General features: G+C 34.4%; 1 protein-coding gene across 3 annotated transcripts; it reads left to right on the top strand.

Annotated features, from left to right (window-relative positions):
* The first annotated feature begins 5027 nt into the window (after window positions 1-5027).
* LOC126715262 (probable ADP-ribosylation factor GTPase-activating protein AGD14) lies at window positions 5028-12657 on the top strand. Of its 3 annotated transcripts, XM_050415784.1 has the most exons (15): window positions 5033-5238; window positions 5731-5842; window positions 7289-7350; window positions 7479-7566; window positions 7674-7735; window positions 7813-7909; window positions 8113-8565; window positions 9561-9879; window positions 9949-10235; window positions 10321-10464; window positions 10554-10655; window positions 10769-10849; window positions 11488-11662; window positions 11799-11853; window positions 11982-12657. In XM_050415784.1, the coding sequence occupies exons 2-15, from the start codon at window positions 5747-5749 to the stop codon at window positions 12118-12120; spliced, it is 2160 nt and encodes a 719-aa protein (XP_050271741.1). In that variant the 5' UTR covers window positions 5033-5238; window positions 5731-5746; the 3' UTR covers window positions 12121-12657. The 3 variants fall into 3 exon arrangements, with proteins under 3 accessions (XP_050271740.1, XP_050271739.1, XP_050271741.1); XM_050415783.1 differs by having other exon boundaries at window positions 5028-5238; window positions 9561-10235; window positions 10324-10464; XM_050415782.1 differs by having other exon boundaries at window positions 5032-5238; window positions 9561-10235.
* The last annotated feature ends 4180 nt before the right edge of the window (window positions 12658-16837 follow it).

Genomic DNA, 16837 nt, shown 5'->3' with positions numbered 1-16837 from the left:
ACTAATATTTCTATTGAATTGGAACCATATATATAGATAATAAACATGGATACATCAAACACATCTTTTTAAAAAGTAATAATAAAGAAATTAAACACATCTTAAGATTTAAAGGCGAGAACATAAGATGTATTAAAAAAAATCAACAAGAACAAAAAGGAATATATATACATATAATGAGTGGTTGGGAACCATTAGAATTTAGAATTTAGAAGACCATAGCTGATAGACAGCTGTTTTATTACGTACAAGACAGCTTTAGTTTTCCTTGTGGGTGATTGAAGCCAGTTCAGAAACTCGGAATTAAGAATGACCAGTAGTTCAGCTAAGTTGCTTGACCTTTTACATTCACATCAGGTGTCCCTGTTGGTGATCTTAACAGTCATTTATACATTAATGTGTGTTTAATTAATTTGGGAGTTTATAGAGGCTGGATACATAGAACTAGAATCTCCAATCTTGTGCTCCATTATTATAGTTTTGAAATACTACAACTTGGGGGCTTGGGGCCTTAGATTTTTTTTTGAGAAATAATTACAATATGCTGTTAATCTCGCAGTTCGAACTATTTCCCCTCTAAAGTCCCAAACACTTTGTACAAAGGGGGTTGGGGCCTTAGATTTGAAATATTGTTGTTGTTTTCTTTAAATAAAAGCTATGAAGAAAAACTGTTGTTTCTAAGGAATAGGGGTCGAGTCAAGCAGAAACTAAAAAAGAAGACATTAGGTCCAGAATTTATATATTGAGTGATTAAATTAAGTAATTGTGTGATGCAAGATAGGCTAGATTTTTAATGAAATATATGTAAAGGTTAGATTGATAAGCATGAAAAGATTGACGTGCTTATAATTTATAAAAACGTTCTGATTAGTCCTTGGTTGTCAAATTTAAATTCAACATTTCATTAAGAAAATTCGCCCCATGTATCATTACGTATATCCATCAACAAGTGATTACAGATTACTGGTCAACTTTCAAGTTGGGCATGGTAGCTTTTCAAAAAATTTAGTGTCACCTACTGTCATGGTCATATATATGGTCGGTCTAAGAGCGTTCCTACTATAAGTATTGGCTGGTTTTTTTTTTTTTTTTTCTTCTTTTTATAACATTTTTTTCCTCTTAAATTCGTAATGCCGAAACTTGTTTATTAGCATAAAATAGATATGTAACTTAAAAAAAAAAAAAAAAAAAAAAAAATTGTGTCAATAGTTTAGCTAGGTTTTTGGCTAAAAATGTAATAAAATATTAGAAAAAAAAAAAAGAAGTTTTAAAAAGCCAGCACTTATATATACTTATTTTTTTATATAATGATTAGAGTCTGTCTTTTTTTTCTTTTTCTTTTTTTTTTCCCCTTTTTTTCCCAATGTGGCAAAAGCTAGGTAGTATAGATGTCACGCGGACAATGGATGTTGGTTTCGTATTCCGATCAAACGAATTCATAAAAAAAATAAAAAAATTCTCATCAAACAAAAATAAGTAGGTAATTAATGAATTAATGATGGAACTACTAATATTGACAAGCAGTATCTACTAGTATCTAGAATTAGCAAAAAAAAAAAAATCTACTAGTATCTATAAGACTAGAAGCATTCCCATATTATTACCTCAAAGGTACGGAGAAGGCAAGCCATCTAAAGAAGAATTTTCATGGCAACAAGAATGTCAATAAAAAGACTTTGACGGCTAAAGGGTGAGATGGATCACATGTTTAATTAAATTCTTTCAAAACGTTGACCAAGAAGAGAACAATAACAAAATTGTTACAAGAACTTTCTATTTATTCAGCCTACAAAATTACAAATAACTAAGTACTTATTTATTGTTATGAAATGATCTAGAATTAGCAAAAAAAAAAAACCTACTAGTATCTAGAAGCATTCTCATATTATTACCTCAAAGGTACGGAGAAGGCAATCCATCTAAAGAAGAATTTTCATGGCAATAAGAATGTCAATAAAAAGAATTTGACGGCTAAAGGGTGAGATGGATCACATGTTTAATTAAATTCTTTCAAAACGTGGACCAAGAAGAGAACAATAACAAAATTGTTACAAGTACTTTCTATTTATTCAGCCTACAAATACCTAAGTACTTATTTATTGTTATGAAATGATGAACGCAAAACCATGAGTTGATAGGATTTAGGGGATTTTACGTTACCTCAAGTTTAATGTTTTAAGTTAAACCAGGAGGATAACGATATTTTATAGAGTCTAAAGTAAATACTAAGTGTCTGTTTGGCATGATTAATTTTGCCAGTTTATTTTACTATTCAGCTTATTTTTGCTACTATTCATAGGCTTTACTGCACTTTTTAATACTATTCATAAGTCTCACTGTACTATTTTAGCTAATTTTTACTTTTATTTACAGTATTTTTAGCAAAAAGTTTTTTGTTTCAGCAAAATAAGCGAATCCCAAACAGACAAAATAATGTAGTAAGATTTTTTTTTTTTCATTTATTTCGTGAAATGGAAATGGACCATTTTCGATTAAGACTTAATTTTTTTTAATAAATCTAATAATATATAATGTCACAATATTATAATAATAATTTAAGGGGTGTAATTGACAATTTCATGAAAATTAAATATTCATAATGAAATGTACCATGTTTAATTGCTTTGAAATGGCAATGACCTGTAAAGCACAATCAATTTATTCTCTAAGAGTGGGGAAAAGCTAAAAAGGCGCAATAGTGAAATGGAAGAGTAATTCTTATCTTAGGTATTTCTAGAACACGTAAAATGATACTCTCTCCTTTCATATTTATGGTGGGACTGCTCATTAAATTCATGGTGGGGCCTGCCATGAATGTGAGAGAAGTGAGCACCATTTATCCATGCTCCGGGAGTATCTATGAATTTCTTGAAATGGAGAGTATTTAGAAATTAATTTGCAATAGACATAAAAAGGAAACAAAAGTCTCAAGTAACCTCTTTATTCACATTTTTAAAGGAATGTACATCCTCTCGAAAGTTAAATTGATAGCTATTTAGATCCCAAGGATTAAGATTCTCTAGAATTTGTAGGGAAACTTCATTATGGAGTTCCATATATGTCCATCATTTGAAATACCCCATCGTCCGTATTTATAAAACAATTAATTATTATTATTTTGGTAATTGTTAAATTATTAATGATATGATCAAATCTTTTATTTTTTTTGCATTTTTTTTTTATTTTTTGGTTTTGAGAAGGAGATGTGATAAAATCTAATCCTCTGTGGATGGATAAGATTTAGTAACTCCATGATAGAGTTACCTTTTATTTAGTGTCTGTTTGGCTAGCTTATTTTTTGCCAACTTATTTTATTATTCAGCTTATTTTTAGTATTATTTATGGGCCCCATTATACTTTTTAGTATTATTCATGAGTCTCATTGTACTATCTCAACTAACCTTTACATTTATTTACAGTACTTTCAGTAAAAAAGTTTTCAATTTTAATAAAATAAACGGATCCCAAACAAACTCTTAAAGAATCATAATGTTATGCGCATGGATAGATATTTGGAGTTTTGGACCATCTCTAATTATTTGCATTGAATATGAAAATGTTTGAGAATTATTATTATTATTATTTATTAAAAAAATTCTAAAGCACAGTCCTACGGATGCAAAAAGGATCTCTCTTTCTCTCATGCGTGCAAAGTAGCAAAAGTTGTGCCTAATGAGGCTAATCTTGTTGAATAACGTCAAGAACTTGATGACTGGAGAAGGGATGTTGGAGATGTATATGGTGAGTGAAAGGATGTAGGCGGCAATCTGGTGAGGTTGAGGGCAAAGAAGGAGGAAGAAGAATAATGAAGGTTAGGGTTAAGGTTGGAGAGGTTGATGCAAAAGGGGCAAGAGATCAAGTGGGAGGTTAGGGTTAGAGGGGAAGGGACCAAGTTGACTCAGTTGATTGAGGGATTGATGGAGATGGGAGGAGATGGTGTTTGTATCGTGAGTTGGAGTGGGAGGAGGAGAAATGCTCTAACTGTTTGTGTGAGAGAGAGAGAGATTTGTGTTGTTAGTGTGTTGTAGGAATTTTCACTCATCACTAAAACTTTTTACTTTTTGTTGGAAAAAAATTTAAATTTTCCTTAAAATTTGATCTTCATACCAAACAATATATATATAATTTTTCTATTATAAATATTTCGATATTTATAATGGAGAGGGGAGATTTTGATCCTAGATGTCTATTTTGAAAATACCAAGAGAAGCTAATTAAGTTATAATGCTCTTGACTTTTATGTTGTCAATTCTTAAAAATTGTTCTAAAAATATGGTACTAAACACATTTTTGTATTCTGTTCTCAGAAAATATTTTTTTAGTCCAATTTTATTTTGAGAATTTCAACCTATGACGTCTGCTTCTGATGATAACTCTTTTATCATCAGACTAAGACATCAATCGGTTTTTGGTATAGGCGAAGATTGAACCCTAAATCTCTTATTAAAACATCAGAAACTTTATCAATTGAGTTAATTGAAACTCACTTCCTAATCCAATTTTTTGAAATTTATTTTCATTTTACTTTGAAAAAACGAAAGAAAATTACCTTGCCAATCAGGCCCATGTTCTAATTAAAATTTATGGTGGCAAAAGACATTACACAATTGAACATAAGTGACAATAAAAACTTTTCATTCAATGTATAGTAACCGAAAACTTAAGAAGGTGAAAGTTCGAGTCAATAAAGTAAAACGGTTGTCACTACAAGTAAAACTACTCGTGAAAAAAAAAGTAGTTTTGGATTTTTTGGCACAAGAGGAGGGTAATTTGCCATTTGGCATTGACAGTCCAGTCAAGTCGCCTTGTACGACCACGAACAGACAGCGCCAGGACCGCGCATGCCCGTAGGGACAGTGTAATAAGAAGAGTTGTATGCTATCCTACTCTGTGTCCGAAAACACAATAAAAAAACCCTCACACACTTTCACATCTCTCTCTGTCTCTCTCTCTCTCTCTCTCTCTCTACGTTTATTTTTTAGTTTTGGGGAAAAAGCAAGACTTTGGTTAAGCTGTGTGAGCTGTACAAAAGCCGTAGTAGTATTAGTTACCAACCAACCCTTTAAGCAAAGATCTGCAACTCTCTCTCTCTTTCTTTCTTTCTTTCTCTCTCTATCTAAGAGCGCGAGTGCAAAGCGCGTGGCGGCTCTCTCACGCATCGCCTTCAGCTGAAAATAAAAAAGCTGCAGAACTAGTAGAACCAGAAACCACTTTCTGTTCATTTGCTCTAAATTTCAGGTACTCTTTCCTTCTTTTTCTCTCCTCAACTTTCTAGGGTTCCAAACACTTCTTACCTGAGTCTACTCCTTTTGTTTGACTCCAATCAAGCTCGGATTTCTCAGATCCGTTCTTACATTAGGTTGAATTTCGATTCAATTTAACCTCTGTTTGGTTGCCGAGAAAATGCAGGGGAATAAACAATATTTCGGTTTCTCAATTTTATTTTTTTTTCCTCTTCAATTTATCAACTGTGTCTAAGCGAGTTAGAAGTGAAAAAGAAAAAGAAAAATCAATGTTTTTATATTAATTTCTTCATTTCCTGAGCAATTGAACGGAGGATTATTGAATTCCTTGTTCGGCTTCTAAATCCGGCGTCATTTTGAGAAAATCTGAGCTACTTTGTTTGCACTTTCTGAATATTATTGTTATTATCTGAATTATTACCAAGAAATTATTATTGTTGTTGTTGTGGTTGTTGTTATAACATAAATTTGGTTTGAATTGGTGTAGGAACTAGGAAGTAGAAATGGCTAGTCGAAAGGAGGATGAGAAAAACGAACGAATTATACGCGGTCTACTCAAACTTACTGAGAATCGTCGATGTATCAATTGCAATAGTATGGTATGCTATCCATTTACCTTCTCCACCATTATAGTAACTAATTACTGAGATAGTTTTAATTGCCAAAACCTTACATTTGAGAGTTGCTTTGCTGTATTGCATTGTGAATTAATGGAATTGGACTTCGCGCGTTCATTGATTGTTTTTTATTAGTTTCTATTTGGCTTTGTTTAAAATGATGTGAAGTAACACTAAATAACTTGCCATGAACTAGTGAGAAATTGATTACTAGGGGATGTCATTAACTGTGGCGATCAATTCATTGAAATCTATACTTGGTTTTGTCTGTTTCTTGTTAATATCATTGCTTAGGATATGTGGGCTTGACACGTGTGCGATAGCCGTTTATAGGGAAATCAAGCAATGAAAGCTTTTATAAAAAACCTTATCTTTTAAGCATTTTACTTGGACTGAGATAAAGCTATAGGATACCTCTAGAGATGCAATCAGTAATTGGAAAGACCTTACTGAAATCAATATCTTATCTGGATATCTGAAGAAGGATAAAATTTGAAAATGAAAGCTTTTAACGTTTTAAGGATTTACTTTTCTTTTCTTTTGTTGGGGCAAGGGGAATTGTTTTGCTATATTTTTCATTGATACTCTTAGTTTGTATTTCCCTTAATAAGTCATCAAATGTGGTGCTTTTTAATCCTCACTTGCTACGGTGAAAGGACGAAACGCAATTGATCCCTTTACTTAAGTGGTTTCTGCTTCTCTTTCTTCCTGTTCCAGATCCTTCTATGGTATCTCCAAATGTTGGCAGTTTCATTATGTAATGGGTTATAAAGACAAAATCTTAAATTTATAACCATGTTACCATTTTATGTTAATTATTTTGTATTCTTTTCATTTAATAGGAATCCTGTCTCAATGAAACTGAGCATTTAAGATTCTTCCAGGTTTAGAGAAATAACTCTTCAAAATTTCTTGAACATTCTCTTGGTCTATTGTTTACTTCTGAATTCTAATTTTTCGGTTAGAATTTTAATGTCTGTGTGGCTTGTAACATAAATTGTTTTGAATTGATATATCGATCATGGCTATCACTTATCAAAGAAAGAATTGATATGTTGATCATGACTTTGATTAATCTCTGGATCAAAAAGTTCTTGGAATTCAGGTTGTTTTGGTTGCGTATGTAGAGCAGACACAAGATGAAGTTGTTGTTTAAGTGTTTTCTTTTAGGATTTACTTTACATGGAATAAAATTACATCCAATGGTCCAACCTCTAAATCCCATCAGTATGTTTAATGAAAGAACCACTGTGGTAGACTCTCTAAGATTGTTACTTGTTTATAGCAATTTTTGAGTTGGTGCTCACTTACATAAAGTATTGGTGTTGTTACTAAGAAGTTCAAAGAGCGTTTACACTCAAATTTTTCCTAAATGGAAAAGTAGATATGGTTTGTTTTACAACTTCTTCTTTATCTTCTGCTAAGCAGGGACCTCAATATGTATGCACAAATTTCTGGACATTTGTTTGCACTACCTGCAGTGGAATACAGTAAGTGTTGATGTTTCTTAAAATTTCCTTTTCTTTGTGTGTGTGTGTGAAAGATAGAGAGAGAGGGCAAATAGTATTTCCTTTGATGTCATACCTGCAGTCTGTTGATTATGTGTAATTATTTTCAGTCGGGAGTTCACGCATCGAGTAAAATCAGTATCAATGGCCAAATTCACTTCACAAGAAGTTACTGCCCTTCAGGAAGGGGGGAATAAGGTAGACATGCATGAATTTTTTTCAGAGATCTGCCAAGTTTTCTTTCCCTTTGTCTTTTTTTTTTTTCTCAATTTATCATGTTGGACTCATCTGTCTTCTATTCACAGCATGCAAAGGAGATCTACTTTAAAGAATTGGATCCGCAACGTCATTCTGTTCCTGACAGCAGGTTGTCACTCATTTATATTCTGCTCTGTTTATATCTGTCAAAAAAGCTCATGTTCTGATTCAAAATTTCGCTGCCAGTAATGTTGAGAGACTTCGGGACTTTATTAAACATGTTTATGTGGATAGAAGATATTCAGGCGAGCGGAACTATGACAAACCTCCTAGGGTCAAGATGGTAAAATGCCCCTTAACCCCCCCTTTTTAATAGTTCTGACATGTTAATTCAGATTTGAAGCTGTATGCATATAATATATTAATATTTCAAGAAATAAACTTATAAGATAGTTTTTACTTATAGATTGTGGGATCTGTTTTAGATAGCACTGAATCTGACTGTTTTAAGTCTTTTTTTTCCCTTTTACATTGTGTGTTGAGCAGGGTGAGAAGGAAGAGTTGTATGAAAACAGGAGAACAGATGCATATCAAGGAGGGTCTCGAAGCCCACAATATGAGGATACATATGAACGCCGGTACAGTGATAGGTCTAGTCCTGGTGGAAGAAGTTATGAAGATAGAAGTCCTGGATACGAGCAAGAAAGTCGGCAGTATGGTGATTATAAGAGAAGTCCTGTTCGTCCTGAGATCGTAAGTGATTGGCGTCGAGAGGATAGATTTGGAAATGGAAGGAGAGTTGAAGACCGTCGGGAATCTGATGGAGATTCTAAGCTGGAAGGCAGATCACCTGAGCGACCTAAAGATTTAAACTCATCCAGCCCTCCTATGGTGCGGCCTGTAAGAGAGATTTTGGGAGAGAATGTAATACCTCTTCGTATAAGTGAACCTCCAAAAGCCAATGGTGGCAGGTCTGTTGATGGCTTTTCACATACACAGGTGAGGCTTCTTCTCAATAAAGCTGCATTTATTGTCATTTCTTGATATATGCCTGATTAGTCAAAGCTGTATCTCTTGTTACTCTTATGTATTTTTGGGCCCATGATTTGTTGGCTGACAGAGGGCCAGGGCTTGGAGTGTTTCCCTAATATAGTTTTCTTTTTTGGATTGGGAAGTTCACACGTACCCAGTGGGTTTTGATTCTTTTAAATCCATGACCTTACCCTTGGTCCTTTCTGATGGGGGGAGGAGATGCTGTCTGAGCTAGAGCTCATTAGCCAAAATATATTACAAAAATAGTGTGTTGGTGTTTATGGTTTCTGGTTGTCACTGGAAGGGTGGTGATTTGGTCTTGAAAAAGTTTAGTAAATATGGTGCAAAGGAGATTTGAATCCATGACCTCAACCTCAGGCTCTTATCATAACTTGGATATTTTTGGAATGAAAAGGGCAAAAGCTATTCTTTATTTTATCTTATGTGGAGTAAACTGAATTTTTATCTTCAGCAATCCATTATTGTTATTGAATTGAAATATAATTGAGAGGTTAGAGGAAAGATGAAGACACATCTTTGGAACCCATAAACTATGTCCTTTTCTTCTTCTTCTTCTTCTTAGTAAATTCCATTTTCGGTGCATTTATGGAATCTTCATGAAGCTGTAACCTTCTACATCCTTTAATGGGAAACACTTGATGGCTACAATGAACCCATTCCTGGTTTGCACATAATACTCATCCATGTTTGAGGCCATCTTATAGCAATCCATGTTCTAGTCAAATATGTGTATGATAGCTAGCTGTATTTCAAGTTAAATTGATTTCACTCACAAGCAGTGTGATTATACTCCCCTGCAAGTCTGTGTTTTCCCCTTTGGTGGTAATCTTTAAAGATTAATAAAAACACGTGTATGGAGTCATTCTGTTATCGGTTAATATTCCTCAAACGTTAATAAAAGCACATGTATGGAGTCATTCTGTTATTGGTTTTAAATGCAGAGAACCGCATCTTCCAGTAGCTTGGGATCCAGTAATGGGAATCCGGTGGAAGTTAAAGTGGAGACTTCTGGAAGCTTAATTGATTTTGATGCAGACCCTGAACCTCCAATTGCCGCAGCTGTTCCACAAGCACAACAAACATTTGTGACTCAACCAACTGGAAATTCAGCAACTTCTACCAATGACAACAATTGGGCCTCTTTTGATGTTGCTCCAGAGGCAAAAGTATCTCAAGCCCCTTCAAATGTCAATACATTAGATGTATTATCACAATTATCAGTTTCAGTATCTGTACCTGGTCATGTTTCTGGAAATCCTGGTGGGGCTGGTTCTCTTACAACTGCAACCTCTAGCAACTTGACAATGTTACCTAATACTGGTGTTTCAGCTTTTGCACCTGTAGGGAATATACCGGCGTTGCCCTATACGGCTGGTGCTCCTGTTGCTTCACCAATAAGCAGTGTGTCAGCGTTTCCCCCTGGTGGCGCACCCGCAATTGCCCCTGGATTGATGCCAATATTGCCTGTTAATGGTGGTGTTTCATTTGCCCAAGTTCCAGGTTCTGGGCAAGCGCCTAATTTGCAGCATCAGCAACCTTCTTTCTTTCCTGCTACTGGTGGTCAATCAACTGCTCACCAATTTACACCTTCAGTTGATTTAGCTTCAGGCAATCAGGTGGGCTTATGGTGTGGTCATCTAGATTTTGTAATGGAAGCCTGTTACAAGTAGTTACATTGTTGCTTTGTGGGAAATTTTGCAGCAGTGGAATTCATCACTTACCACTAATTCACATGGGCCTTCAAGTGCTCCAGCTGGACAAGCACCCCAAGCTGTCTCAAAACCTGTAAATGTGCCCACTTCTAGTGATGTGTCACAATCAATTGCAAGAAAAGCACTGCCTGAGGTAATTGTCTCTTTGCTGCGCTTTCTTTGACGTCTATTTAATTTGCATATACATTACATATGTTATAATAAACCCTGATGCCTCTGCAGGACCTTTTTGCTGCCACCTCCTATTCACATTTTGCTGCACCAGTGCCAGGGTGGCAAATGGGTCCACCCCATGGCATGGGGTTTGCTATGCAATATGCTATGGTAAAATTAAATTCTGAACTTATCAAGTTTCTAAGTGGTTCTCTTTCACAAAATGGCTTGTATCAATGAATAAAGTAAATCACTAATGCTTGAATTTTTTATCATTGTTACAGCCAGCGCCAACTTTTCAACAATCAAAATCTTCAAACCCATTTGACTTAAGCAGCGAACCACCTTCAGTTCAAGCCTCAACGGTATTTGATCTCAACTCATTTGAATTGATCCCACTTACTGCTTCTGGTTTTTCTTGGTCTTATTTGGATTATTATGTGTATTGTTTTAGCACATTAACTTGTCAGAGGAGACTAGTGGAAAGGGTAATTTGAAACATTAATAATTTTATAAAGATGAATATGGGATATTTTTTGGTGAATATGGGATATTCAATCTAGTTTAGACTGGAAAAAACTTTCTTTTGGATGCCACGCATGGAGAATTAGAGAAGGCTAATTACTTTGGGAGTGCTCAATTTGACCATTCAGTTTGTTAGATATGCTACACATGATCTGTTAGTGGGGATTGTTGCTAAAGCTCCTTTTTTCTAGTAAGAAAAGGAAAATGCTAACTATACTACCTGTTCTGCTACAAAATGCTTACAAATTGACATGACAATGATTGTGATTGGTACCACATCAACCTCATATTACATAAATTTCTTAATCATGTTCTTGTCCTGTATTCAATAGTTGACACATAAGTTCTTAAGGCTAATATAGTAAAATTTGTAGTAACCTTAGAATCACTCTTAAGAATTAACTGTTTCTAAGCTGTACATCTGAATATTTCTTCCAGTAGTTGTAGTCTTTCCTGATGTGTGTTTCTTCTGATGCAGTTTCCTTCCATGGCACCCTTGCAAGGTGCTCTACCAAATGTCCAGCCTGCTTCAGGCTTAATGCGCACTTCCAGCTATGGTACTCCTCCATCAGTATGGATGGCACCCCAGGCACCACCTTATGCATCGGCATTGCCTCCCCCAGCACCATCTTATGTATCAGCAGTACCTCCAAGTACAGACATCTTTTTCTCAAAAAAAATCCCCCCACTATGCTATGTTTTACTGCTAACTTTTCACATATTCTTAATAAATAAATAATTTTGTATATGCACTTTCACGTTCTGAATTCTGCTTTGTGAAAACCTTAGGGGCGTACATGGTACAACAAGTACCCGGTAACATGCCACACATGCCACCTTCAGGGTAATTGCTTCTTATACCATAATTTTAGTTATAAAAATGGTTGTGTTGGATGTTATGTATTCATTCTTTACCAGTAATGTTCATATCTATTTGTGTCACTAATCGAGGTTCCTTGAGTATATTTGCAGGCATCAAGGACTAGGGGGCTTGGGCAATGATGGGGCTGCTTTTAGCTCCTTAAATATGGATCAGCAGCTGGCTGGAAGATTCTCAGCACCTGCTACACCAAATCCTTACTCTTCTGCTGGTGGAAACCCATTTGGATAAATATGAAAAGGAAAGCCTTTCTGATTCATTTAGGTTAAGCATCAACTTGTTGCTCCCTGTCAAGTTGCTGGGTGGAAAGTTTTGGTTTCTATATTGTGGTAGTTTTAATTTAGCCAGCCGAAGGAGAGAATTGTTCTGTTCATACCCGTGATAAAAATCAAATGCCCACATTGGTCATCTAAAATTTATTTGGTGCTGTGAGAGAGAGAGAGAGAGAGAGGGGGCACAGCATATGATTGAAAAGGGGTTAGGAGACCACTGTCATGGAGACTTAAAGGTCAAAATTTTGTGTGGCAAATGGTGTTAGGTAAGTGCGTGTAATGTTTCATTGGCCGAACGTGTGTTTATTTGCTGCCCCTATAAGCTGGATAATTATATCTTTGGGCGTTTGTATTGTATGATTTTGTAATCGTTTCATCATTGTGGTGAGCTTGTCGAGTCTGTGAAAAGTTAATGAAAACAATATATACAGTGATGTTATAGTGGAGTACAGTTTGTATGCTAAATATTATTGAATTTGAAGATTTTTTTTTGCCAGATAGTGTTTCTTACCTTTATTTAATATATGGGAATCATGATCTTTAGGATTGAATCGTACGACTCAATGACCGTGTCAATCTAAAACAGCAACGAGGCGAGTAAGAAAAGAGTTTCTTCAATAAGATGTCCCACCCTTGATAAGTCCGAGGTGCTAGCCCTGAGAGTTGAGAGCATTCCCCACTTGTATGAGTCCCGTTCGAGTGTGTTATCTCTTATTCCCACCTATGCAAATGGATTGTGTGGTTTGCCACAAGCGCTTCAGCCTCCAGAGCTTCCTTCCATGACCAGGGCTGCAGCCTGCAGTGAGCCAAGCTTGGTCAGCTTGAATGATTACACCTACCCCTGGAGCCTCTTGTGTTCATCGTGTTGGTGCGGTGGTGCCAGTTGTGGTTTATTGTTCCTCACGTTGGAGATGGCTTTAAATACCTGACAATACTCAAAGGCTTCCTGTCAGTTCTTTCTTCCTCCCTTTGAAGTTCCACTTGTTTCGTCTTGCCCATATCTTCCAGGCTGTGATGAAGAAGACTTCAAAACTTCCATAGGTTTCTATTCCACTGTTCTCCACACAAAGTTACCAGAAATCCGGAGGGTATGCCAAAACGTGGTCTCCTCTTGTAGCTTGCATCATTCGTACCAACGACTACCCATATATGTTGTGTGGCCAGGTTTGAAGCGAGTCATTGTGAGCCCCCATTCAAATTCCTTAATGGTGTGTTTGGATAGTAAGATTTGGGCATGTGGATTTAGATTTGAGTGATTTAAATCTAAATATTTTATTTGAATAGTTTAAAATATCGAGAATTTGGATTGGACCATATCCATAAGAGATTTTAAACATATAAAATAGTTGGATTTGAAATCAAGACATTTCAAATCTATTCATTTAAAATCCAAATATAAATTCAAATTTGAGTTTCCAAACACAACCTAACTTTACTTGGTACCCTCATACCCCAAATGGCTTTCACATTTTTGTAGCTTGAATTTCCTTTAGACCTCTCTACCAAGGTTTTCAGACCCGGACCGTTCAAAGAATCGGAGAAGGGAGAGGTTCAAGGTTTTTAAGGTCGGACCGAGGTCCAACCGAGGTCGAACCGTGATGACGTCAAAATTAATTTAATATTAATTAAAATACAAATAAATGTATTAATGTGTAAAAATATGAAAATTTACCCTTAAAAAATATTATGCAATTAAAAAAACTTTCAAATGTATTTTTGTTATTTTTATTAAGTGAATAGAAAATAATAAATATAAACAAGCTTTAAAAAATTGTATTTATTAATCTTTCGAATAAAAAATGCATTTTAATTTAAAATAAAATCATTTTTAACATAAATTTACAATTTTCATATTCATATTTATTGATGTAAAAGAATAATTCTTGAACAAAAAAAAAAATAGAAAATACTATTAAGTAAATAGTGATAAAATTAAATGCAAAACTATTAATCTTGTAAAATTAAAATAAATAAAATATAAATGTCAAGAAGCACCCAAGGAAGCCTACTGGTTTAGTGGTTGGCATGTTGGACAAAAGTCCAAAACTCCTGCGAGGTCACTAGTTCTATTCCTGGAGCACGCGTTTTTCCCAATTAAGTTTAGGACCCGTTTTCTCTGGCTAAAGAACCGGATTGGGGCTCGGGTCACGGGTTTCCGGGTCGGACTGTCCGCTCCGGTCCGGATTTAACAACCTTGCTCTCTACCCGATCTTGATTTTCTGTGTTAGCGCTATCCTTAGGCGGTTCACACGGTAAAAATGCCACTTGGTGTTGCATTCCAAAATCAAATTCTCTTGTCTTTGGCAAGCTTGCAACGATGGGTAGGTTACGTCTATTAAATAATTATTAAATATATTTTTATTCATATTTCTATATATTATTAACAATTTATTTTTATATAATGTTTCATATTCATATATATATATATATATATATATCAAACTAAGAGTAATAATGGACAATAAAGCAAATCCTTTACTATTAAAGGATGTTTGGAAATTAGAATAAAAATTAAGAATAAAGATATTTATTAAAATTTTAAATACACTATTACTATTCAGAGCATGGGCTCTCTTTGTTTTGTGAAAGGGTATTAGATTCTTCTTGTTCTCTTATCCCGACTGTGTCCCACATTTTTTTTTTTTTTTTTCAAAAAAGACACGGCTGTGACACACATGCAAAATTGTCTGAGAAGTGTTATGTGTCCGACATTGGTACGACACCCCAAACAAAGTGTCTATGCTTCCTAGGATATTAGGGACCTTGCCATGATGTTTTTTGTTTTGTGAGAGGGTAATAGATTCTTCTTGTTCTCTTGTCCCGATTGTGTCCTGTATTTTTTTATTTTTTGAAATAGACATGGCTGGGACACGCATGCAGAAGTGTCCGAAGAGTGTCAAGTGTCTAACGCGTGTCTGACACAGGTACGTCATCCTAAATGAAGTGTCTATGCTTCCTAGGGTATTGGGGAGCTTGCCATGATGTTGTCTTGGGCTTACAATCTTGAGGTAATAACTATATGAGTTGAGAGTGTCGACAAACATCACTCCACACTCTCATACTCCATTCCCTATCTACCACACACAACCCATCTCAGTTAGGTTTCGGGTTGCAACAATGCTCTTCCATGTATATGAGGAATTAGATCATATCTTTGCCTCCATGAAACTCGTGGTTCAGAAGTATCATACTTTTAGAATATGGTTAACGCTCTGTTTGTTTCAATGGAAAATTTTGTATGAAGATATATATATATATATATATATATTTTTTTTGTGTTTTCTAGTGTTTGGTAACATTAGAAAAAATGAGTCAAAGAAAAAAAATTCTATCTTATAGCAAGCTAAATAAGGGAAGTTATGAGATTGTTTTTCAACTCATTTAAAATTGCTACCAAACATAGAAAATGAGATAATTTTATAGAAAATACTTTTTTGGAAAATGACTTATTTTTTAGAAAATATTATTGTAGAAACAAATAGAGCGTAATTACTAAGTTACCTGGTTCTTGGAGAATCTTACACCCTTGCTTTTCTAGCAATGTTGGGTTGAAGGCTTCCTAATTTTGAAACCCCATACTACCCTTCGTCTTGCTTCTACACATAGTTTTCCATTTAACCCAATGAATTTGTGATATGTCTCCATGCCTTCCCCACCAAAACCTACTCATTGCACTTAGCTCTTGAAATAATGTCGAAGGAATTTGAAAACACTCTTGGCATAAGGTGGAATTGTTTATATATATATATATATATATATAAACAATTCCACCTTATGCCAAGAGTGTTTTCAAATTCCTTTGACATTATGTCAAGAGCTAAGTTATATATATATATATATATATATATATATAGCGGCCTTTAACTTTTAAATAGTAGCAGGTTTTGAGTAATGGAATTTACTTGGAAAAAAGGAGGGAGTCATGATTCATGAGTGGTGAAAAATAAAAGTTGTACTAGTGGTAAGTTCATGTAAAAGTGATTGTTTACCATTCATAGTTTACTATCTCAAGAAGTTGTGAAAAATGTTGTGTTAATAGCAAAGTTGATAATTACATTTTTTCTACATAATTATTCTAAAACTTATTTTTAATTATGTTTAAATTCTATAAATATCCCAAAAAAGAAAAATTCTAGGACCATAACTAATTCTAGACTAATTTTCACAACTATCTAATGTGGTTGAGGTGGGTTCATGTGAAACTGATAAACAGCCAATCATAGTTTTCCATATAGGATAGTAGTGAAAATAGGTGTGAAATTTATTGAGGTCCTAGAATAACTCTCCCAAGAAAACCTCCTATATTTACATCCCTTAATAAAACCTTGCTCAATCATGTTTTCTTTAAATGGTAGATATGATAGTGTCATATATAAACATAATCATTATAAATGCTTATTAATAAAAATTGTAATTATCAAATTCCATATAGAAAAAAAGATTATATTTTGTTGAAATTTTTTGTATATTGCACGGATTACTGGCAAATTATTATAAGGAAAATATTAACGAATGCTCTAAGGGTATTGGCTTAGGAATTGTTTTTAGAAATATTTTATGTGAAAATGATAAAACAATTAATTTTTCTGACATCTTTTTATATTTCTTAAGTGGTGTTAAAAACTTTCCTGATATAGTTTATTAACAATTGTTATTATAAAGACGAAAGTACATAT

Source organism: Quercus robur, chromosome 2 (genome assembly GCF_932294415.1).
Source record: "Quercus robur chromosome 2, dhQueRobu3.1, whole genome shotgun sequence".
In the NCBI taxonomy this organism is placed as follows: domain Eukaryota; kingdom Viridiplantae; phylum Streptophyta; class Magnoliopsida; order Fagales; family Fagaceae; genus Quercus; species Quercus robur.
This window is presented reverse-complemented; position numbering and strand designations above follow the sequence as displayed.